Genomic DNA, 21,010 nt, shown 5'->3' with positions numbered 1-21,010 from the left:
GACCAGCCTGGGCTATAGGGTAAGCTCAAGGCCAGCCTGAACTACATAGCAAGACTCTGTCTCAAAAAGACTAAAAAATAAAAAATAAAAAATTGCTAAGTCTTCTGTTTACATCTTAGATGGTGAGGAATCTATTCCCATTTTACAAATGAGCAAACTGAGGCTTAGTGGGAAAAATTCAGCTGCTTGCCCAAAATCATTCCTAGTAAGTGACAGAGCTAGGATTTAAACCAGATCTCTGATCCATACCCTGTTCTCTCGGCCATGACGTGGCACACCATCTCTAGGCAAATATGAACATAATTGCGGTGGGCAGTTTACACGTGCAATCCCACGTAATTCATTAACAGTCAGATGGAGGGTGTTGTTATGCCCATAGTTTACAGGTGAGGACAGAGACTCAGGAAGATCAAACAATTTTCCTCGGTCAGCTGCCTAATAAAAGGTGGACTGCGTTTGAACTCCAGCTTGTTTAACGCCAAGCTTGTTGCACAATTCTGCCTCCTGTTTCTGTCCCTGCCCCTTCTGGCTGCACTGTTTCCTCCAGTCGTGTTCCCTGGTTAAATGATGGACACTGTGCTTGTGAAACCCTTGTAAGTGAGTGCCACGAGCCCCCGACGGCAGACAGGAATGGTTGCTAGAAAGGTAAACTAATGAATTGGCCTTCTGGTTGCTTAGACGTTGGTGTCTGAGTCTGTTTGGTGTAAGTAAGTAAGGTCAACCTCATGGCCTTTCTGGTGTGCGCTCTGTGACAATCGCCTTTCATTTTATGTACTTGTTTACTATTTATTTTGTGGTGCTGAGGGTTGAGCCCACAGCCTTGGCACACCTCTAGACTTTTTTTTTTTTTAAGCACAGGGTCTTGCTAAATTGCCCTGGCTGGCCTCAAACTTTCAAGCCTCCTGCCTCAGCCTAGGCTACATGGTGAGTTCAAGGCCAACCTGAACTACTAATGGAGACCCTGTCTCAAAAAAACCCAGAAAAACAAAAAACCAGACAGAACTGCCAGAAGGAAGGAAGACAGGAATGGAAGAAGGGAGGGGGGCAGGAAAGGAGGGAGGGAAAAAAGGAAGGAAGGAAGGAAGGAAGGAAGGAAGGGAGGGAGGAAGGAAGGAAGGAAGGGAAAGAAAGGTGGTTATCTGGTGAGTAGAGAGGCATGGGCTGAGGTGAGGGCTCAGGGTAATATAAGCGTCTATACAGATAAATATTTCAGTGCTGTGAGGCAAGGCCCAACAAGTACAAGCTAGTTGGGCGTGGTGGTGGTGCACACCTTTATTCCTAGCACTCAGAAGGCTGAGGCAGGAGGATCACCATGAGTTCAAGTTGCAGGCCAGCATGGATGATACAGTGAGTTCAAGGCTAGCCTGTGCTACAAATCCAGCCTTGTCTCAAGAAACCAAAAAATCCAGCAACTAACCAAGTGGAGGCTCAGTTCTGCTGTGGCTTCTCCATTGAAGCTTGGCCTCCTTTTGAAATCTCTGACCCTCCAGGCAGGATGCCCCCGCCTTTGTGACACCCCCACCCCCGACCCTTTTACTTCAGGTTCATGCTGTCCACTCACTCCTTGCCAGGCCTGGCAGTTTAGGGCAGGGGACTTGTCATCTGGGAGAACAGAGGCAGGAGGCTGTCTGGGGATAGACGAGCGTCCAGGAGAGGCAGAGCCGGGCTGATGTCGTGTCTCTTCTCCCGGGTGCAGTGCTGTGACTGCCGGCGCTGCCCTGTCTGCCTTTCCTGGAGACAGCCCAGAGCAGGGGCCAGCCCCACGCAGCTGGTGACGGATGGCTTCGTCTCGGGTGCCTTGGAGCTGCACACGGCCCCCTGGCCCCGCACAGCCACTCCACTCTGGTCCTTCTGGCAGCCGCAGAGGCTCAGCCACTGAACCGAGCACCCCCCACCGTGTGGTTTTGAGGCCACAGGGGAGGCAGCTCTGCGTGATGCGTGGCGTGGGTCCTGCCAGTGCTGGCTGCTTGCAAACCTCTGCAAGGTGACATCGCACTTGTCCCCCTCCTCTCTGCGCTGTCCTCTTTGGTTGTGAATCCAGCAGTTTGCCCACCTGGGCGAGGCCTCTGCTGGCCTGCACCAGGCTCCCAGGGAACAGCGCCCATCACCAGAGTGCCAGGCCACGCGGTGGGCATGTGTGTGGTTAGCTCTCGGCACCGAGTCACCTGCCACCAGCCGCCATCTGGGTCAGCTCTGAGTCCGGATACCCCTGGCTCTGGCCTGGGTTCTGTGTTTCTTCAAGGGAGCCATGCGGCAGCCTGCCTCCGGGAGGCAGGGCTCTCGGACGCAGTGGCTGACCTGGTGGCTCTATCAGAACGTGGACTGCAGGTCCCACAGGCTCTGCTGCTCTGGCGGACCTGGAACTCAGATTCCTTTTTTTTTTTTAAGCATAGTGGAACTCTTAACAGATTCTTGATAAGTTCCTGAGGGTCGAGGTCACCGTGGGCTCCAGGGCTGCATTGTTTGAAAGTCAGCGGATCCTGCAACTGGGACCCTGAGAGCCTCAGCTCCCTGCCATGGCCTCAGTGGCCTCCTCTGCAGACACCCAGGTTCCTGGTTCAGGCAGTGTGTGGATGACGACGGCACGTATGCTGGCAAAGTGGATCCCAGGTCTTTTGGCTCACGTGGGACTAGCGCGGCACTGTCACGCCTGTTAGAACCAGGATGACCTTGAGGAGCTCACTGATATCCTCACGCCTGTGCGGGGCACACGTGTGTGTCCTTCTTCATCTCATGAGTAAGGAAACTGAGGCTCAGAGAGATGATTTGTCTTCTGCTTGGGGCTTGGCCGCGTGACTCCCAGCTTTGAGACTGGTTCTCCTGCTGGGTGCCCCAGGCCCTGCGGTTTGCTTCTCTTCCCCCAGCTGGGCCTCGCTATGCCAAAGCTCCACTCAGGCAGGTCAGAGGGGAACCGGGTCCTAGAAGGGGAGGTCTGTAGGCTGCTTCGTGTCCAGACCTGTGTGGAAACTGTTCCTTTAGGCTGCTGAGTCTTGTTGATTGATCACTGCCATCCCCTCAGCTCTGCATCAGACACCAGGATGCAGTGGACCCCCTGAGTGTAGTGCCCCCTCATATGTTTATTCTGATCTTGTTTGTTTGTTTTTTGGTCTCCCCCCCCCGCCCCCTCCCACTAGGAATTGAACTCATGACCTCGCACTTGCCAGATAGGCGCTGTGCCGCTGAACTAAATCCCCAGCCCCTATTTATTCTGATCTTGAACATTTGGAAAGGGATTTCACCAGGTGTGGTGGTGCATACCTGTAATCGCAGCATTTGGGAGGCTGAGGCAGGAAGATAGCTGAGAGTTCAAGGCCAGTCCGAACTACATAATGAGACTCTGTCTCAAATGAACAAACAAAACCAAATTTCACATACAACTCTGTAATTCTGGCTCCTTGGATAATTGGAAGCCCTGCGTGCTGGGACACAGTCCCACAAGGGAGTCTGTTTGGGAGTCTGGTGGCCGCCAGCCGTTCAGAGCCTGCGGTGGGCCTGAGTGCTCACGGACAAGAGCCATCACCCACACCTGCCCCTCTCCCTTCTTCACGTACGGGAGCTGGGCGTGTGGGTTAAAGGTCTTCCCCACCCAGCGTGACCCATCTTACTTGCTTACACCGATTTATAGCCCAGGGAACCCAAAATTCATCACACAGTCTCCCTGATTCTTCGCTTGGGGAGCGAAGTCGGCCAGGGGCCCCATGGCAGCCTGCGTTGGCCAAGCAGTTGTGCCAAGTCGGACGGGCATCCTCAGCTATTCCTGTGTGCTGATTCGTGTAGCCCTGGGCAGTCGATTGTTACTATACTGTGCAGAGCGGCCTGAGGCGCAGAGAAGTCTCATGGCTTGGCCCTGGTCACGGGTGGAGGCAGAACTGCTGTGAATGCAGCAAGCGGCAGGGTCTGCAGGCAACGGCTGTGCTGGAGTCGTGCGTGAAGCCCAGCAAGCTGCAGCCTTCCCCGCCAGGCTCCTCCCTGTGGCCCACCTTTGTGTGGGTTGTGCTCAGGAAACCAAGTCCAAGCTCACTGCTGATCCCCGGGAGGTAGCACAGGCCTCGGTCGCTGTTCTAGCTTCTGAGTCTGATTGAGGGCCTTCACGTGTGATGTACAAACCAGCTCTGGCAGGTGTGGTGTCAGGACTGTAATCCCAGCACTCGGGAAGCTGAGGCAGGAGAATCACCGTGAGCCCCAGGCCAGCCTGGGCTACATAGTGAGACTCCCGTCTCAAAACGAACACTCTGATTCTCCTTTTGACCCAGAGGGGATGTTTCTAAACTTCTACTTGGACAGATTTATGTCCATGCTTGGGGTGAATGCTATCTCTGTCTCCTTCCCTAGTAGATAGAAGAACCATCTGGAAACTCTAATGTTCTAAATAACCTTTATCTTGTGGCCCTGATCTAAGTAAATATAGCTAGTACCAGATGGGACTCTTGCAATGCAGAGTTCTTAAGGAAAGAGTGGATTCATTTTGAGTTTTCTTAAATTAGGTGAGAGCGTTTCCCTCAGGCGGTGAACTCCCACGAGCCACTTTCGCAGTCGACCTTCAGGGCTGTTAAACTCTAAGCAAAGCTCAGCTATTCTGAGCTGCATGCACCAGCATCCCTGCTTAGAGTTCCTTTTTTAGATGAGTTCATAAAGGCTACTTATATGTTTGGATGTTTCATGGGAAAGAAAGTCTTTGACTGGGTCACTCATATTCAGTACCCTTTTTTTTTTTTTTTTTTTCTTTTTGAGACAGGGTCTCACTATGCAGTTCAGGCTGGCCTTGAGCTCACTTTGTAGCCCACGTTGGCCTCGAACTCGCAACAATCCTCCTGCCTCAGCCTTCCAAGTGCTAGGATTATGGGCGTGTGCCACCACACTCAGCTTTTTTTTTCTTTTTTTTTTTTAATATACCTGGGGACCTGGGGTTCCATACTTTTTCCAGGTCCTTGATGTCCTGAACAAAGAATTGGGAAGAGGTCCTGCTGCTTTACATTTATGAAAGGTGGAAAAGAAGTCTCTCTGCAGAGAGTGGGCTGCTGAGAATGCTCACAGTGGCCACGAGGTTAACGGTGGAAGGCGCCCTCAGATCTAGGATGTCCTGTGGAAAACCCGCTTGATTTCGGGCCAGAGGAATTTGAGAGCACTTTCTGACTGGTCCCAGGGGCAGGGCTTGGGGGGCATGTTCTGCACGTGTGTCCTGGATCTCAGTGATTGATAGATCACACCCACTCTGTCTTCCAGTTTGTTACAACCTAATGCCCTGCCTCAGTCTTGAGGACGGAACCCAGGTTCTCAAGCACCCCAGGCCGGTGTTCTGCCGCTGAGCTACAAACTCCGCCCTTTATGGCTAGCGTAACCTTATACCTTTGCTGCCTGAAAATCACAGTGAATTTCAGGCCATGACTGCCTTATTTCCCTTACTTTATCTTCACAGTTCATCCATCCGGCTCAGGGAAATAAGTCACAAAAGGCCAAACACTGTAGGGTTCCACTTCCATGAGGTCCCTTGAGGAAGCGGATTCACAGGCAGAAGGCAGAGATGGGGTGGCACAGGCTGCGGCGTGGGACAGGGAGACCAGGGAGACGCTCTTGAACTTAGCTCCCAAGCTTCTGGCTTAGGCGAAGTCCGACAGCCCCACACCGATGCCCCTGCAGTGCACTTTGAAATGTTAACATGGCAAGGGTGGATCTTCCCCGTCCACATCCCCCACAGTGACCCCACCACTCTGCAGGAAGTGCCGAGTTTGTCCCTGGAAACCGTCGACACGGTCAACCCTGTACAAACTGCTCGTGGCCTCAGGAAGCAGATGAATGAGGTCAAGAACCAGCAGGAGAAAGTTAGCACCTTTTACTGGGACTAAGAAGAGGGGAGAGGCTCCTGGCTTCTCCAGGAGGAGAATCTGAAAACTGGGATTTCCATGTGGCCTCTCTGTCCAGAACTTTTTATGGATAGGCAGTGCACAGGAATTGTTCAAATGCTTTGTGGCCACAGGTGCTCTGAGGATTTAAAATGACCAGTTGGGACCAGGCTCTCCAAACCAGGTACTCAGCATGTAGGGTTTAAAGGAAACTAGGATTTTTTTTTTTTTTTTTTGAGACAGTCTCACTATACAGTTCAAACTGTACTTGAACTCACTATGTGGTCCAGGCCAGCCTCAAACTCCTGGCAATCCTCCTGCCTCAGCCTCCCAAGGGCTAGGATTATAAGCATGTGCCACCATGGCGCCAGCCAATGGAAACATTTCATTTTTTTTTCTTTCTGAGACGGGGTCTTGTTATGCAGTTCAGGCTGGCCTTGAGCTCACTTTGTAGCCCAGGCTGGTCTTGAACTCGCAGGGATCTTTCTGCCTCAGCCTGGTGAGTGCTGGGATTACAGGGGTGCGCCACCATGCCCGGCTGGAAACAGATTTTAAAGAACGAGTTACTTTACATTTTAAAATCCTCAAAACTCAGGAGCTTAGTAGGGAGGGCTTGCATTCCCTGTTGCCTGAGGAAGTACGTTCTTCGTGGGAGTCCCAGTTACTGCCTACAGCATTCTTATTTTAATTCTTACCCATATGGCTGATTACCCAGTGCTGTCTCAGGCCTGTCCCTCAATAGCTGCCTTATTCATAAGTTAGCTAAATAGACCTTTTTGTTTCACAATATAATGCACATTATAAATATTAGTAGTAAACATGTACTGTATATATGTGAAATTTGTTTTGCTTGTATCTTTCTACATTTTTTCAGATTAAAAAATTCCTTGGTGAATGGTGATTCACTTAAGTAACTCAATGTGAGACTTTGAGCAGGTCATTTTGGCATCTAAGCTCTTACCATCCTGCTCAAGAAGAACGGTAATACTCCACATTGTACAGTCTACACCACAACCAAAAAATGGTTTTGTTTTGCGTTTTTGAGACAAGTTCTCACCATATGATTCGGGCTGGCCTTGAGCTCACTTTGTAGCCCAGGCTAGCCTCAACTTGCGGTGATCCTCTTGCGTCGGCCTTCTGGGTGCTAGGATCACAGGTGTGCACCTCCACGCCCAGCCAAAAAGTTGTGTTTTTTTTTCAAAAAATTGTTTTTAAAGCCATGAAATTCATCAACGCAAGTAAAATACGAAGTAAACTGAGATCAAGTTCAATAGGGTTGGACGTGGTGGCGCATGCCTATAATCCCAGCACTTGGGAGGTTGAGGCAGGAGAATCTTTATAAATTTGAGACCAGCCTGGGCTACAAAGTGAGCTCAAGTGTAGCCTAAACTGCATAGCAAGTCACTATCTCAAAACGAAAAAAAAAAGTTCAATAAGGTTGTTTGTTTTTGTGGTACTGCAGGTTGAACCCGGAGCCTGTATACTGATCTATGTCCCCAGACCTTTTTTATTTTTAAACAGGGTCTTGCTAAGTTGCCCAGGCTGGGCTCAAAATTGTGACCCTCCTGCTTCAGCCTCCAGAATGCTGGGATCACATGGGTGCACCAACACTCTGGAGTGGGGGTGGAACAAATGCAGTGTTGGGAGGCCCCCACCCCGAGGCAGGCAGGTCTGGGTGGGTCTGTGCAGTGGCCCTGTTTGACCTCGCCAGACCCTGGCTCCCCCACCGTCGGGTGAAGCACGGTTCCTTTGTGGACCTCGTGTGTGGTATGTGCCGCAGGGCTGGCGACAGCCGGTCCGCAGCCCGTCCTAGGTGGAGTAAGGCAGGGGGACGGCACTGGGGAAACATCAGTGCCAGGCACGGCCTGGGGAAGTAGGGAGGAGCCTTTTCCAGCTGGGCTGTGAGGAACAGAAACACCTCCCTCCCTTGACGGGGCAGCTGCACCTGTGGTGGATGCCCAGGCCACAATCGCCCCTGGCCCGGCCTCCGCCTCGGGGAGGGGACTCGTGCGTCTTCCAGGCCACTGCTGCGAGGCTGGCAAGAGGCTGAGACCCCCAGGGCTGAGCAGGGGACGGCAGAACGGGGCAGCTTGGCCTGGCTGTGAGGGTGACAGACAGCGGCGAGCGAGGGCCTAGACAAAGACATTTGGTTCAGGCAAAGCCCCAGACCCCAAGACTCCTGGTGGGCCCTGCGCAACGTGCGGGGAGGTGCCTGGGCCTGGGCGCCCTTTCGGGTTCCGCTGCCGTAGAGTGGGAGGCTCAGCCCAGAGGGGCACCGAGGCCTTTTGGTTTCAGAAGAGAAACCGTGAAGAAGAGAGCACTGTAGAAGTCTTGATCCACACAAGGACTTCGGGGTCCTCCCCACCGGCCTGGAGCTGAAAACATGCTCCTCTAGGATAACGTCTCCTTCCAAGTTTGCATTTGAATCTTTTTTTGGAGACAGGGCCTCGCTATGCCTTTCGGGCTGTCTGTAAACTCACTATGTAGCCCAGGCCGGCCTCAAACTCCTGGTGATCCCGCCTCAGCCTCCTGAGTGCTGGGATTACAGGCCTGCACCACTATGTCCCCCTAGAATTCAACCCAGCAGCACAGCGTGGCCACCTAGGGGGCTGGAAGACCCTGCAGGTGTGCGCCCTGAGCCCCCTCCGTGGTGCAAGATGCCTTGTTTTTCTGGAATGAAAGGCTTTTAGTGCCCGCAGCCAGCAGCCTCCTCTCCTGTACCGCCCGCCGCGTGGGCCAGTGACTGGGCCTTGGCGTCAGGTGAAGCAGGGTGCAAGTTATTTGGTATTTGTTACCGTCTGGATCTAAACTGGCCTGTGTGCATGTGTACATGTGCGTGTGCACGTGTGTGCACGTGTGGTGACCGGGTCATGGGGCGCTGGTCTCTCCAGTGAATTCATCCATCGCAGGCTCAGCAGCTAGATGTGCTGCAGGAGGTGGGCCTGCGTGGGGGCGCCAGGGCGTGACCCGGGAGGGTGCACTCCTGTCCCCATTGCCACCCCTCTCTGCTCCCTGGCTGCCTGGGTTCAGCAGCTGTGCACCCACCCCCTTGTCCTGCCGATTCTACATTGTAGCCCCTACTAGGGTCTGAGTCCTGCACCGACTGAGCCAGGCTAACCCTCTCCTCCAGTGGTGGGGCTGCCTATTGGCGTCCCGGCCACGAGGAAGTGACTAAGACAGCACTGTCACTGACGGCGTCCCAGGCGTCCCCCAGAGGAGGTGGACTCAACTCGCTGCCCCCAGAGTGGGTTCGTTGCCTTTCCCCGCAAGAAAGCACCATAGGACGCATCCGGGAGAGTCACAGGCAGCTTTATGAAGCAGAAATGCAGAAGCCTTCCTCAGAAACACAGGAGGCGCTAGGGGGGCCGGTGAGGTCAGGCGCCTGACTCCAGGCGGTGATCTGGAAGTTTGGCTCTTGAGTACTATTTACCTGGCATTGTTTTCCTTGAGGTTGGTGGGCTCGTTAGTGGGTGCAAGCAAAAGCTGGCTTTATCCCTAGGTCAGAATGCAAAGCGTTTGAAGTTTGGGGAGCTGGCGCCCCATTAACAGCCCTGTTTCCCTGGGAGTGGGAGTCCCGGAGTGGGCGGATCCGCAGTGACTGGAGAGAAGCGCAGGAGAAACTGACGGGCTTGTTGTATCTTTAAGACTCAGGAGGGCAGGGGATATAGCTCAGTGGCATAAGCACCTGCCTGGCAAGCGCAAGGTCCAGAGTTCAATCCCAAGTACCGTTAAAAAAAAAAAAAAAAAGCCTCGGGAAGAAGAAAGACAGGCCTGGGGCAAAGGCCTAGGCACTGTGACCTCGGATAATGTGGTGTCTGGAAGCTGCAGTTTTCTTTTTTCTTTTTCTTTCCTTTTTGTCCTGGGAATCGAACTCAGGGTCTCGCACTTGCTAGGTGGTGCTGTGCCACTGAACTATATCCCCGCTAGCGGTTTTATTAAAGTACATTTTTGAATTTATCGTTTTCCTTGTGTCCTTTGTCCCTATCTTTTTCCTCTTTTACCTTAGTGTAACAGTAAAATACAAGTGTGTCGGGGGGAATAAAAAAAAACTAGATCAAGAGAATTATCAAGGGGCTGGGGATATAGCTCAGCAGCACAGCACCTGCCTGGCAAGCGCAAGGTCATGAGTTTGATTCCCAGTACCAAAAAAAAAAAAAAACAAAAGCAAAAACAAAAAAAGAGAATTATCAAAACTGTGACAACATTTTCACGTCAAAATTTGACGGCCAAACTGGATGAGTTCAGAGCAGACGAGACCCAGGGGCGCTCGTCCGTGGCCAGGCTGTGCAGAGAGGTGCAGGCCTGGGTCTCAGGCGGCCAGGGGCAGAGAAAGCTCTGAGCCAGCCGTGAAGCAGGCTGGGCTGAGGAGAGGAAGCTGGGCGTCATTCTCCCGCGCCCCTCCCAAGGGACAGACCGTGGTCACTTGCTTTCTTGCTGCACACAAGTGAGGGTGGGGTGCGGATGCGAATCTGTTTCTCCGGCACCCGAGTACCCAGCCCCCTGCCCCTTGCTGAGCCCTGCTTTGGATACCTGCGTATGGACTGGCTTCAGGGTGTCCCTCATATGGCCTGGCCGCTTCCCGCTGTTGCCCTATGGGGCCTCCAGCCTGAGCCCCTGCGGATCTAGAGACCTCAAAGCCTGTTTTGGGCACCCCTACCCTCTGGGGTGAGAAGGCGCTCTGCTCTGCCCTCCCCTAGACAATGTGGCACCCTTCATCTAGAGCAGGGCCCTCACCCTTCCCAGGAGCGCCTTGGTCCTCAGCAGGCCGTGGGCTCTTGGTGCCCGGGCGCAGTGCACCATTTGTGTGCCCAGGGCACTTCCCGGCCCCATCTGCTGCCAGTTGTGAGTCAGAGCCGTGAGGGAGAGCACAGGATCATGGGTGGGCCCGGCCGTGAGACTCTCCACTGCCCAGGGGGACAGAGATCACGAGTCCCCATGGTCTCCTGTGTGAGGAAGGTGATAGGGTCCCAGGTGCTACACCAACCAGTGGGTTAATCCATTAATGCAGGGTGCTGTGAGGAGGCAGGGCCTGGTTGGAAGTGGGTCACTGGGGTGTGACCTGGAACGGTGTCTTCTTTTTTCTTTTTCTTTTTTTTTGGATTTTTTGTTTTGTTTTTGTCTTTTTGAGACAGGGTCTCACTATGCAGTTCCGGCTGGCCTTGAGCTCACTTTGTAGCCCAGGCTGGTCTTGAACATGCTTCAGCCTCCCGAGTGCTGGGATTACAGGCATGCACCACCATGCCCGGCCATGGAGGAGTATATTCTTGTCTCTGATTCCGCTTTTCTTAGGGCTCGGGAGTATAGCTCAGTGGCATGGTGCCTGCCTGGCAAGTGCAAGGGCCTGAGTTCAATTACTGATTCCAAAGAAAAACAAAACCAGGGGCTGGGGATTTAGCTCAGCGGCACAGCCCCTGCCTGGCAAGCGCAAGGTCATGAGTATGATTCCCGGTACTGGAAAAGAAAAACAACAAAACCAAACCAAAACCAGAACCAAAACAAAAAACAAAAACTCTTCTCTCTGCTTCCTGGCTGTCATGGGTTGAGCACCTTTCTCCCTGCCGTGCTGTTTCTGCCTTGGATGGGGCAAAATCAACCTCTCCTCCTCGAACCTGTGAGTGTTGGGATGGCGTCCCAGCGACAGGAAACACTAAGACAACCGCAGCACCGGAACCTGCGCCTCTGAGAAAACCAGCAGTTAGGATGCACACAGCAGCCGTGCCCAGACGCTCCCAGAGGGTCCAGCGCAGGGTGACGTGGCCGAGGTGGACAGTGGGAGCCCCGCGGGGGCCAGACTGCCTGGGTCAGGGCGGAGGAGCACCCGTGTCTCTGCAGCGTGGCAGGTGGAAAGCAAAGATTGTATCCAGGAGACCGCAAGTGGCTGAGGCCTACTGCCGGGCTGTCCTCGAGGACGGGGAGAAGAGGGGCCAGGCCTTGCGGGTGCGGCACAGGCTGAGAGAGAGCTTCACGCTCGTGACCGCCGGCCATCCATAGTCATTAGCTACTTCCTGTGTGCAGGCCCTGTGCTGGGCACCAGGACATGGTGCTGAGCTAGGCAGGTCATCCCGGGTACCTGACCACTGTCTCTGCCACCAGGCTGTTGGGGTCCCTGCAGTCCCTGGGGGCTGCCTGGGGCAGGGCAGGTGGGGACGGTGTGTGGCAGTGTCTGTGTGTGTGCTGTCGCTGGCCCAGACGCTGGGCGCCTGAGGTTAACGGGGCTCTGAAACCCAGGCACCGAAAGGGACCAGCATCTTCTGTCCAGGTGCAGATGGAGGAGGCGGGGCCTGGGGTCTGGGAAGGCTTCGTGGGCACAAGCCTTGGCCCTGTGGCTCTGCCCAGGGCTCAGGTGGGCAGAGACCAGTGCTACCTCAGGCTCCTCCCAGGGCCTGGCTCTGCCTGGCCGGGAGCGGCTGTGGGCGAGAGCCGGGCAGGAAAGGGGTCATCTCTTTTATTTGTCTTTTTGAGACAGGGTCTCACTGTGCCGTTCAGGCTGGCCTTGAGCACACTTTGTAGCACAAGCTGGTCTCAAACTCACAGCAGTCCTTCTGCCTCAGCCTCCTGAGTGCCGGGATTGCAGGCGTGCGCCACCACGCCTGGCAAAGGGGTCACCTCTGTCACGGCTGGAGGATGAGAACAGGAGCTCGGAGCCCAGTTTGTGCAGGGCGGGGGGAGAGGGCAGGAGCGGGGCCCAGCAGTGTATCTGAAGGTCCAGGTCAACTGGCAGGCAAATGTTCAGCTCATGGACCGCAGGCGTGACGTGCGCCTCCACCAGGCTTCTTTCTGCACCGAGCGTGTCTCGTAGGCGCTGCTCCAGTCCCAGGCAGCGATGTCTTCATCAGCCGCCTCGGGGACAGTGCACAGGATTCCCTCCCACAGCTGGATGTTTCTTCATTTTGCACATAAAAAATAAGGGAGGCTAAATGCTTGTTTTAATTGCTCTGGTCAAAAAGGTGCTGGGGGGCCTAGGTTACTTCAGGCACTGTTTGGGGCTGGTGGTTCTGCTGTGGTCTGGTCCGCGTGGTCCTGTCCGGCTGCCAGTTCTGGGCACCATGGGAGTTGGTGGTGGGGCTGCTTATCTCTTTGCGCCAGCAACCGGCGGAGGCTTCCTATCAAGGCCGTGTACCCTGAGGGCTCCTCGCCTTCGGATGTGGGTAAAGAAGTGTCCCGCCCAGGGCGCCCCACGCCCAGCGTCTCTGCGACTGACGGGAGCCCGCTGCTTGGCAGAAGCTATTTCCCCTGCTCTGGCTGGGCGAGCTTGGTGCTCTGTCCAGAGCCGGATGCTAGGTCCCCGGCCTGCTGTGCCTGGATCTTGGTGCTGTCTTCTCCCAGCTCTGGAAAATACAGCCATTTCCACCCTCCTTTCAGAACTTCAAGGAGAGATTCTCATTCCATACTCTTTTTTATCCTGGGAGTTGGCATTTAGGTGTTTTAAACTTTCTAGACAAAGGGATTTTAAAATCTACCTTTTTTTTTTTTTTTTTTTTTGCTCTTATAGATTGAACCCAGGACCTTTACATGGAATGCTTTTTATGTTTTATTTTCAGACAGTCTTGTTAAGTAACTAAATTGCCCTGGCTGGCCTCAGACTTGTGGTCCTCCTGCCTCAGCCTCCCAGGGTGCTGGGATTACAGGCCTGAGCCACTGCACCTGGCTAAATTCGTCTCTGTTTTTAGGACCATCTCAGCTTAGTGACCTGCGGTTCCAGCTCACACACAGGCTAAGGCTCCTGCTGTTACTTAGTGATGTCTCTGTCCCTGATAAAACTTTGTCTTACAAACCTCTTTCAGCCAGTGTTGCTTTCTTCCCTGAATCACTGTGCAGCCCAGGGTGGACTCAAACTTGTGGTGATCTTCCTGCTTCAGCCTCCCAAGTGGTAGAATTATAGGCATGTGGCACCCCACCTGGTGGTTTTTTTTTTTTTTTTTTTCTTTCTGTCTTTTTGAGACAGGGTCTTGCTATGCAGTTCAGGCTGGCCTTGAGCTCATTTTGTAGCCCAGGCTTGTCTCGAACTTGCAACTGATCCTGCTGCCTCAGCCTCCCGAATGCTGGGATTACAGGTGTGCACCATCATGCCCGGCCTGTTTTTATTTTTTATTTTGAGCCAGGTCTTACTGAATTGCCCAGGCTGGATTTGAACTTGGGATGCTCCTCCCTCAGCCTCTCGAAGTGCTGGGATTACAGATGTGTATCACCACACCTGCCTGGCCCATTTTAGTTCTAGCGGCTGTACCATCACTTTTCCTCCCCACGTGCAGTTCTGGCTCCTCCTGGCACCTACGTCCAGCCAGGTGCTAGCAACTGTGACTCTGCCCACTGTTTCCCTTGGCACTGCCCTTTTCTATTTCTTTCTTTCTTTTTCTAGACAAGGTCTAAAAAACTACTGCCATGTAGTTCAGGCAGGCCTTGAACTCACTATGAAACCCAGACTGGCCTCAGACTTGTGGCAATCCTCCTGCCTCAGCCTCCAAAGTGCTGGGATTACAGCCATGAGCCACCACACCCAGCTCCCTTTTCTATTTCTATGTTGAGCATTCATAGCTTCCTTAATTTTCTTTCTTTCTTTCTTTCTTTTTTTTTTTTTTGTATCAGGAATTGAACTCAGGACCTTGTACTTGCCAGGCAGGCACTTGTGCCGCTGAGCTATATCCCCGGCCCCCCATAATTTTTTTAAGCTCCTCTAGTTTTTTTATCTGTATCTGCTCTGTAGTCACTAAGCATGGTTGTCATGGCAGACACCATCTCTGCAGTTATCTAAGAAATTATTTCTAATTTGATTTTTTTCCTAGAGCCTCATTCGATTGTTGTTACCACTTCAAAGGGGCCAGGTGGTTGGCTTTCAGACTGTCCTCACCTCGTTGCCCCCTGGGTTTGCCTTTGGTGAACTGGATGTCTGGGGTTGCATCTTGTTTAAGTGTCCTCTCATTTTGTTTTTTTAGTTTAATTCCTGGGGTGATACTGCTTTTGGTGAGTTGCTTTATTACTAGTATTTAGAACCCTTAGGAAATGACTACTTCTCTGAGGTATCTTCCAGGTATAGCTGGTTTTTGGGTTTTGAGTGTTTTTTTGTTTTTTGTTTTTTTTGTACCAGGAATCGAACTCACGACCTTGCGCTTGCCAGGCAGGTGCTTGTGCCACTGAGCTATATCCCCAGTCCACTGGGTTTTGAGTCTGTTGCAAGATCCTATGTCTTCAATTTGTTGGGGATGAGAAGTTGCTGCCTGTTTGTCCCAGCCCCTGGTTATTTGGCATTGTGCCACGGTATTTTCTGTGACTTTTTGTCAATCTCAATCTTGGAATACCAGGAAGAATAGCTGTTTAGAACAATTATGTCACCTTTGGCTAAAATGGTGCCATCAACAATGACAATAGCATCAACAATAGCCTAGAAAATGACAAACTGAGATAACTGTTAATTTGTCAGTTTTAACCATACGAACTAGATTTGTGGTCATATAACAAAATATAAAACACACCAGGAAATTACATGCAGTATATAAGCCCTTAATATATCAATTTTTCCCTCAGGGGTTAAAATTTAAAAGGGAGGATTAGGGAAAAATAGAGAGGTAGAAGAAGAGGAAGAGATTAGAAGTAAGGCTGGAGGCAAAAGGAGGATCACGCTAACTTTGGGAAACTGGTGAGAAGACTGGAGGGAAAGAGAAGGAAGAGGTAGAAAGAACAGAACAGAACCACAACCACAAAGAGGCTAGAAACCACATCACACTCATAAAAACAAGATCAAACAATGAAGGAGAAACAAAAAACCACAACAAGAACGAGAGAGAGAGAGAGAGAGAGAGAGAGAGAGAGAGAGAGAGAGAGAGAGAGAAAGAGAAAGAGAGAGAAAAATCCACTTCCAGGTTAGTCTCTGGGCCAAGGATATAGCTCAGTGGCACAAGTGCCTTCCTGGCAAGCACAAGGTCCTGAGTTCAATTCCCAGTACCAAAAAAAAAAAAAAAAAAAAAAAAAACCAGGTTTGTCTCTGCTGTCCCTGGTAACGTGTGGAGACAGAGTCTTGATCCGCGCTGATCTATCCCAGCAAGCATCAGTAGCTTTTCGGTGGGGTAGTGATAATCTCATCGAGCCTGCACCTTCTGGCCAAGGCCAGGCTCATTCGGCCTGCAGCCATCAGGGCACATTCCTTGGGCCTGAGCCCAGCTGGGAGCCGCTGGATGGAGCCGGCAGCCCAGTCCTGCACATCCTCTGCTCCCCCCACTGCTGCGTCTCTCTGTGGAGGCCTCTGGGGTCACCAGCAGTCACCGTGTGTCCGCAGGTCTGAGTCACTCCTCTCAGGCCGTGAGTCCCGTCTCAGGGAGAAGGCACTGCTGCCTACCTCCTTCCTCTTCATTGAGGTTTCTCCCTTACCCTCCCTGTGGGCTTCAATTCCACCTCAGATCCTTCCTGGGTCAGATCCACTTCCCTCCTTGTCTCCCTCACATTGCTATATTCCAGCATCTGGACGGCAACACTCAGAGGGGTTTGTTCTCCGCTGCTTACCACTCTGCCATCTTGGTGCCTTCCCCACTTTTCTACTTCTTTATCCTACTTTCGTTGTGTTTTGTTTTTTTGAGATGGGCCTCACTATATAGTTCAGGCTGGCCTTGAACTCAGGGTGATCCTCCTGCCTCAGCCTCCCAGGGGCTGGGATTACAGGTGTGTGCCACCACACCCTGCTTCTTTACCCTGTTCTCCTTCTGGGACATTTCCTCCAGTTGAATCTTCCCTTTTGGTGATCTGTTCCTTGGCTGTATCTGGTCTGCTCTTCATTCTGTTTATTCTGTTCTCAGTGTTCAACCATGCATTTTGTGGGTTAACTTTCTACTTGGCTATCTGTTTTCAATTTAATGCTTTCCTATTATTATTTTATTTATTATTATTATCATCATTATCATTATTATTTTGAGAGAGGGTCTCCCTATGTATTCCAGGCTGGCCTTGAATTCCCTATGTAGCTCAGGCTGGCCTCAAATCATGGCGACCGTCCTGCTTCATCCCAAGTGCTGTGATTGCAGGTGAGTGCCACCAGGCCTGGCTGTTTTCCTGCTACTGTGTTATTTGTTTTCCAAATGTCTACTCATCTCTCGCGTGCTCTGTTTAGTAAGCTAATTACAAATCACTGAAACAACAACAACAACAACAACAAAACAACCCCCCGGTCACCTGTTGCGATGTTTCTGTCTCTGGTAGGATCAGGGCCACAGGCCATTGGTTTCTGATTGGGGCGGCCCCCTCTGCCGTGTGGGGACACTTCGCACTGTGCTGCCTCTCTGGGGTACCTCTGGGCACGATAAACCAGAGCAGCCCTGTCGGTCAGGCCTCAGGGAGCAGGGAAGGTTGGCTGTGTCCCTGGAGTCTGGCAAGGCCATGAGTGGGTCCTCAAACCACACCTGGCCGCCAGCCAGCCCCCTGTGTTCCCCAGTGTGCCTGCCCCCGCCCCAGCTGCAGGGAGGTCACTGGCTGGGAGCAGCCTGGGCAGCTCGAATTTCAGAGCTCAGCAGCTGGGACACTAGCCAGTTCTGCCCCCTGGAGCTGGGGGCAGGGAGGACATTCTGGGGACACTGGCCCAGTTGTCCCCACCCCCATCTCCATGGTGACAGGTGGAGGGGGCAGGGCCCTCATCCGCGTGCGGCTGCGACTTCCCCCCGTGCCCAGACAGTCCTGGGCTCTGTGCAGAGGGTCAAGCGGCCGCTCGTCACAATGCAGATCAACTCTGTTGCTACCATGCAGGTCTCCAAGGAGACAGGAGAGAAAAATCGGGCCACAAGGCCTGGCAAGCGTGCAGGGTAATTAAAGTGTAACGCACACACCTTTCTACAGCAGGAGGAGGGGGGCCCAGGAGCCGTGCCCGGCCCATGTCCCGCCTGCTGGACCTCGGACCCCGACCTTTGGACGGCAGCGTCCCGGTCCCGTGGAAGAGCAGCCCGAGCTCGCTGTGCGATTGAAATTCGTCCCCGCTCGCTCGCCTGCCCAGGAGACGTCCTCATTCAAGCCCAGAATCTGGGTCAGCTGTTGATGGGCCCGGTACCTCCTGAATGAAGCTGGCAGCCCAGGTGGGGTGGGGGACCTCTGGGGGCAACGGGGGCATCCGGGAGGAATGTGGCCCTCAACTCCTGTGTTTGAATCCATGGATTTAGCTCTTGGGGTGTGGCCTGAGCCCAGGCGCCTCTCAGAACACACAGGAAAAGGCCTGGCTCTGGGGGAACGGGCTTGTAGGGCGGGCCACGCCCCATCGAGCTCACTCTAGACCCTGGCCCTGTGATCCCAGCCCTGTGAGCCCCGAACCTCACATTCTTTTTCTTTTCTGTTTTTTTTGTTTGTTTGTGTTTCTTTTTTGAGACAGGTTTCACTATGCAATTCAGGCTGGCCTTGAACTCACTTTGTAGCCCAGGTGATCCTACATGGATCCTCCTGCCTCAGCTTCCCAAGTGCTAGGATTACCAGACCTGGCCCCTCAATCCTTATAAATTGTTAGATGAGCTCGACAAAACCTGAAAATGCGAAATCAGTCCTGCTGGTAAACTGGGAGTCAGTGTCAGATACCTGGTACCACGTTTAAACTGCTGTCCAATAAATGTCTTTTACGGGTGATGGCTTACACCGGATGTAAACAAAGCCCTGCCCTGTGCGTGCTGGTGTCCCCAGGTCTCTGGGAAGCGCTTTCTCATCTGGAACTGTTCCTGTCTTGGTTTAACTCCATTGTCACACATGGGAAACTGGGCGCTCGTCCCGTGGCGTGTCCTGCAGTTTGGATGCATCTGGTTCCAGCCTCTCGGGTCGCAGCCTTGGCTGTGTTTCCTGGAGTCTTGAGGGGCCGGGACTGGGCTTTGCCTTCCGTGTGCAGCTGCGGGCAGCCGCACGTCCTGGGGTCCGGCTGCGCTGGTGCAGGCTCCTTTGGTGACTCCCGAGTGGTCCCCAGCCTGACCCGGAGGGCCCCACCGCACACGGACCTCTCCAGCCGCACGTTCACCTCCTGCCGCCTCCCTGTCCCCGAGGGTCATCCTTCCAGGTGCCCAGGACGGGGCCCAGGAGCTTGGGGTGCAGGCTGGCCCGGGTGCTGCTCCCCGAGAGCGGCCTCAGCTGGCCTGGGAGGCCCGGCCGCTCCTCCTCCAGCTCCAGCGCCGAGCCAGGCCCCTTCCTCTGGGCACCACGCTGCTGAGGCCGATGGCAGCTCTGGACAGTGTCCACCAGGGGCTCTGTGGTCCTCGGTCCTGCACCTCCAGGACCCCGAGAGTGCATGGAGCCAGCACAGGGGCCGAGGCTGGAGGGGGTTGGGGTGCAGGCCCGACACAGGAGGAGAGCCCCCCAGGTGGGGATGCACAGCGCCCTGGCGACAGGTCTGGGTGAGCGCTGTCCCGGGGAGCCCACGCCCCCACGCTCTGGCAGTGTGGGTTTCTCCTTGGAGCCCTCTGAGGAGCCTGAGGAGCGGACAGGGCAGAGACCATCATCCCCGCGCTGTGGAGAGGGCCACTGAGGCCTGGCACAACCCAGGGGGCAGTGACACAGGGCTTGAGCCCAGGGCCCTTGACTTTATAGCAACCACGGAAAAGAGTGGGGAGCCCCGCAACCCCTGAACCCCGTTCTTTTGTTTTTTTGAGACAGGGTCTTGATGTGTAGCTCAGCTCATGGTGAACCTCCCGCCTCAGCCTCCTAAGTGCTGGGGTTACAGGTGGATGCATGTGTGCCTGCAGGCTCTTTGGCTGTATTCCACTGTAACTGGTCTCATTTGTTGCCCATGCACGTGTGCTGTGTATGTGCAAATGTTAGCTGGAAAAGCATCCCTGCCCTTTGCTGTTGCCAAATGAGCCTGGGGCACAGGAGGCCCAGGGCCCCGCAGGGGAGAAGACGGGATGGGTCAGGGGCCGTGGGGCTGGGAGTCAGAGAAGGCTCCCCAAGGAGACAAGGCTAAGCCAGGCTTTGAAGCATGAATAGGAACTCGTGGGGCTGCAGAGGCGACCCCAGGGTGTCTCAAGGCATTAAGCGAACACAAGGACGCCAGCCCTGGACGCCATTTCCTACATGAAGGGTGCAGTCACACGGGTGCTGGTGACCGACCTTGGAGCCAGAGCCTGGCAGAGGGCAGAATCCAGTTGCACTGCTGAGTGCGGGCCGTGGGGGGGGCAGAGCGGAGCCAGAGTGGGCCTGGGTTACCATGGGGCGCCCTTGACGGGGGGCAGCTGGAGGAGACTTGGGAATGAAAGGAGAGGGGCTGAGGGGCCTGAGGTGGGGACCCCACCACCCTCCTTCCCCACAGCCTGGGGCTGCGTGAAGCTCGGACCACCATCTGGCTGCCTTTGACTCCAGGTCCGAGCCCCAGGTGGGGCCTTGGCCCCAGACAACCTCGACCCCCGGGAAAACGCCTAATGGAGCATTCTGATTTAGCCTAGTGGTCTTTTAGTTTGAAAGACGTAAGGACAGGCTGGGCGTGATGGCACTCACATGGCACTTGGGAGGCTGAGACAGGTGGCCAGCCTGCACTACATAGCAAGACCCTGTCTCAAAAAACCAAAAAACTCCAAAAAAGATGTAAGGACATTTGGCTAATGTTTAAAGACCAGGCCAGGTATGGTGGCACACACCTGTAATACCAGCACTTGGAAGGAGGCTGAGGCAGGAGGATCTTGAAGCAAGTTTGAGGTCAACATGGGCTACATAGTGAGTTCAAGGCCAGGAAGACCCTGTCTGCATAGGAAGATCCTGCCTCAAAAAACAAACAGCTGCCTGTAATTCCAGCACTCAGGAGGCTGAGGCAGGAGGAATACTGCAAGTCTGAGGCCAGCCTGGGCTACAAAGTAAGCTCAAGGCCAGCCTGAACTGCATAGTGAGATCCTATCTCAAAAAGACAAAACAAACAAACACAAACAAAAAAACCCAAAGTGACCCAAAGTAAGGGCTGCTGTCTTTTGAGTAGACTGAAGCCTCTCTCCACAGTCTGCGCCTCTTGCTGCCGCCCCCAGGGCTGGGGGCGGTGGAGGGGGAAGGTCCTGGCTCCTTGAGGCTGTGACAGTGGTTTAGCGGGTTCACCCAGCAGCTTTTTAAAACATGCAGTAGAGTTAGAGTTGCCAGGTAAAGTAGAGGATATCTAGCTAAATTTTAATTTCAGGTAAATAATGTTTAGTATAAAAATATATCCTGAATATCGTTAGGTAGAATTTTCATTTGTTTTGGTTTTTTTT

General features: G+C 53.6%; 1 protein-coding gene across 3 annotated transcripts; it reads left to right on the top strand.

Annotated features, from left to right (window-relative positions):
• Positions 1-324: 324 nt before the first annotated feature.
• Positions 325-20,402, top strand: LOC102008662. 3 transcript variants are annotated; one of them, XM_013507815.1, is made up of 3 exons: positions 325-645; positions 17,655-17,887; positions 18,178-20,402. In XM_013507815.1, exon 3 carries the CDS (start codon positions 18,425-18,427, stop codon positions 19,406-19,408), a length of 984 nt encoding a protein of 327 aa, XP_013363269.1. In that variant the 5' UTR covers positions 325-645; positions 17,655-17,887; positions 18,178-18,424; the 3' UTR covers positions 19,409-20,402. The 3 variants fall into 3 exon arrangements, with proteins under 3 accessions (XP_013363269.1, XP_013363271.1, XP_013363270.1); XM_013507817.1 differs by lacking the exon at positions 325-645 and adding an exon at positions 11,360-11,451; XM_013507816.1 differs by lacking the exon at positions 325-645 and adding an exon at positions 11,463-11,602.
• The last annotated feature ends 608 nt before the right edge of the window (positions 20,403-21,010 follow it).

This window comes from Chinchilla lanigera, unplaced genomic scaffold, assembly GCF_000276665.1.
Source record: "Chinchilla lanigera isolate Chin_1 unplaced genomic scaffold, ChiLan1.0 scaffold00137, whole genome shotgun sequence".
Lineage (NCBI taxonomy): Eukaryota > Metazoa > Chordata > Mammalia > Rodentia > Chinchillidae > Chinchilla > Chinchilla lanigera.
Note: the sequence above shows the minus strand (reverse complement) of the source record. Positions and strands in the feature narration are given on the sequence as shown.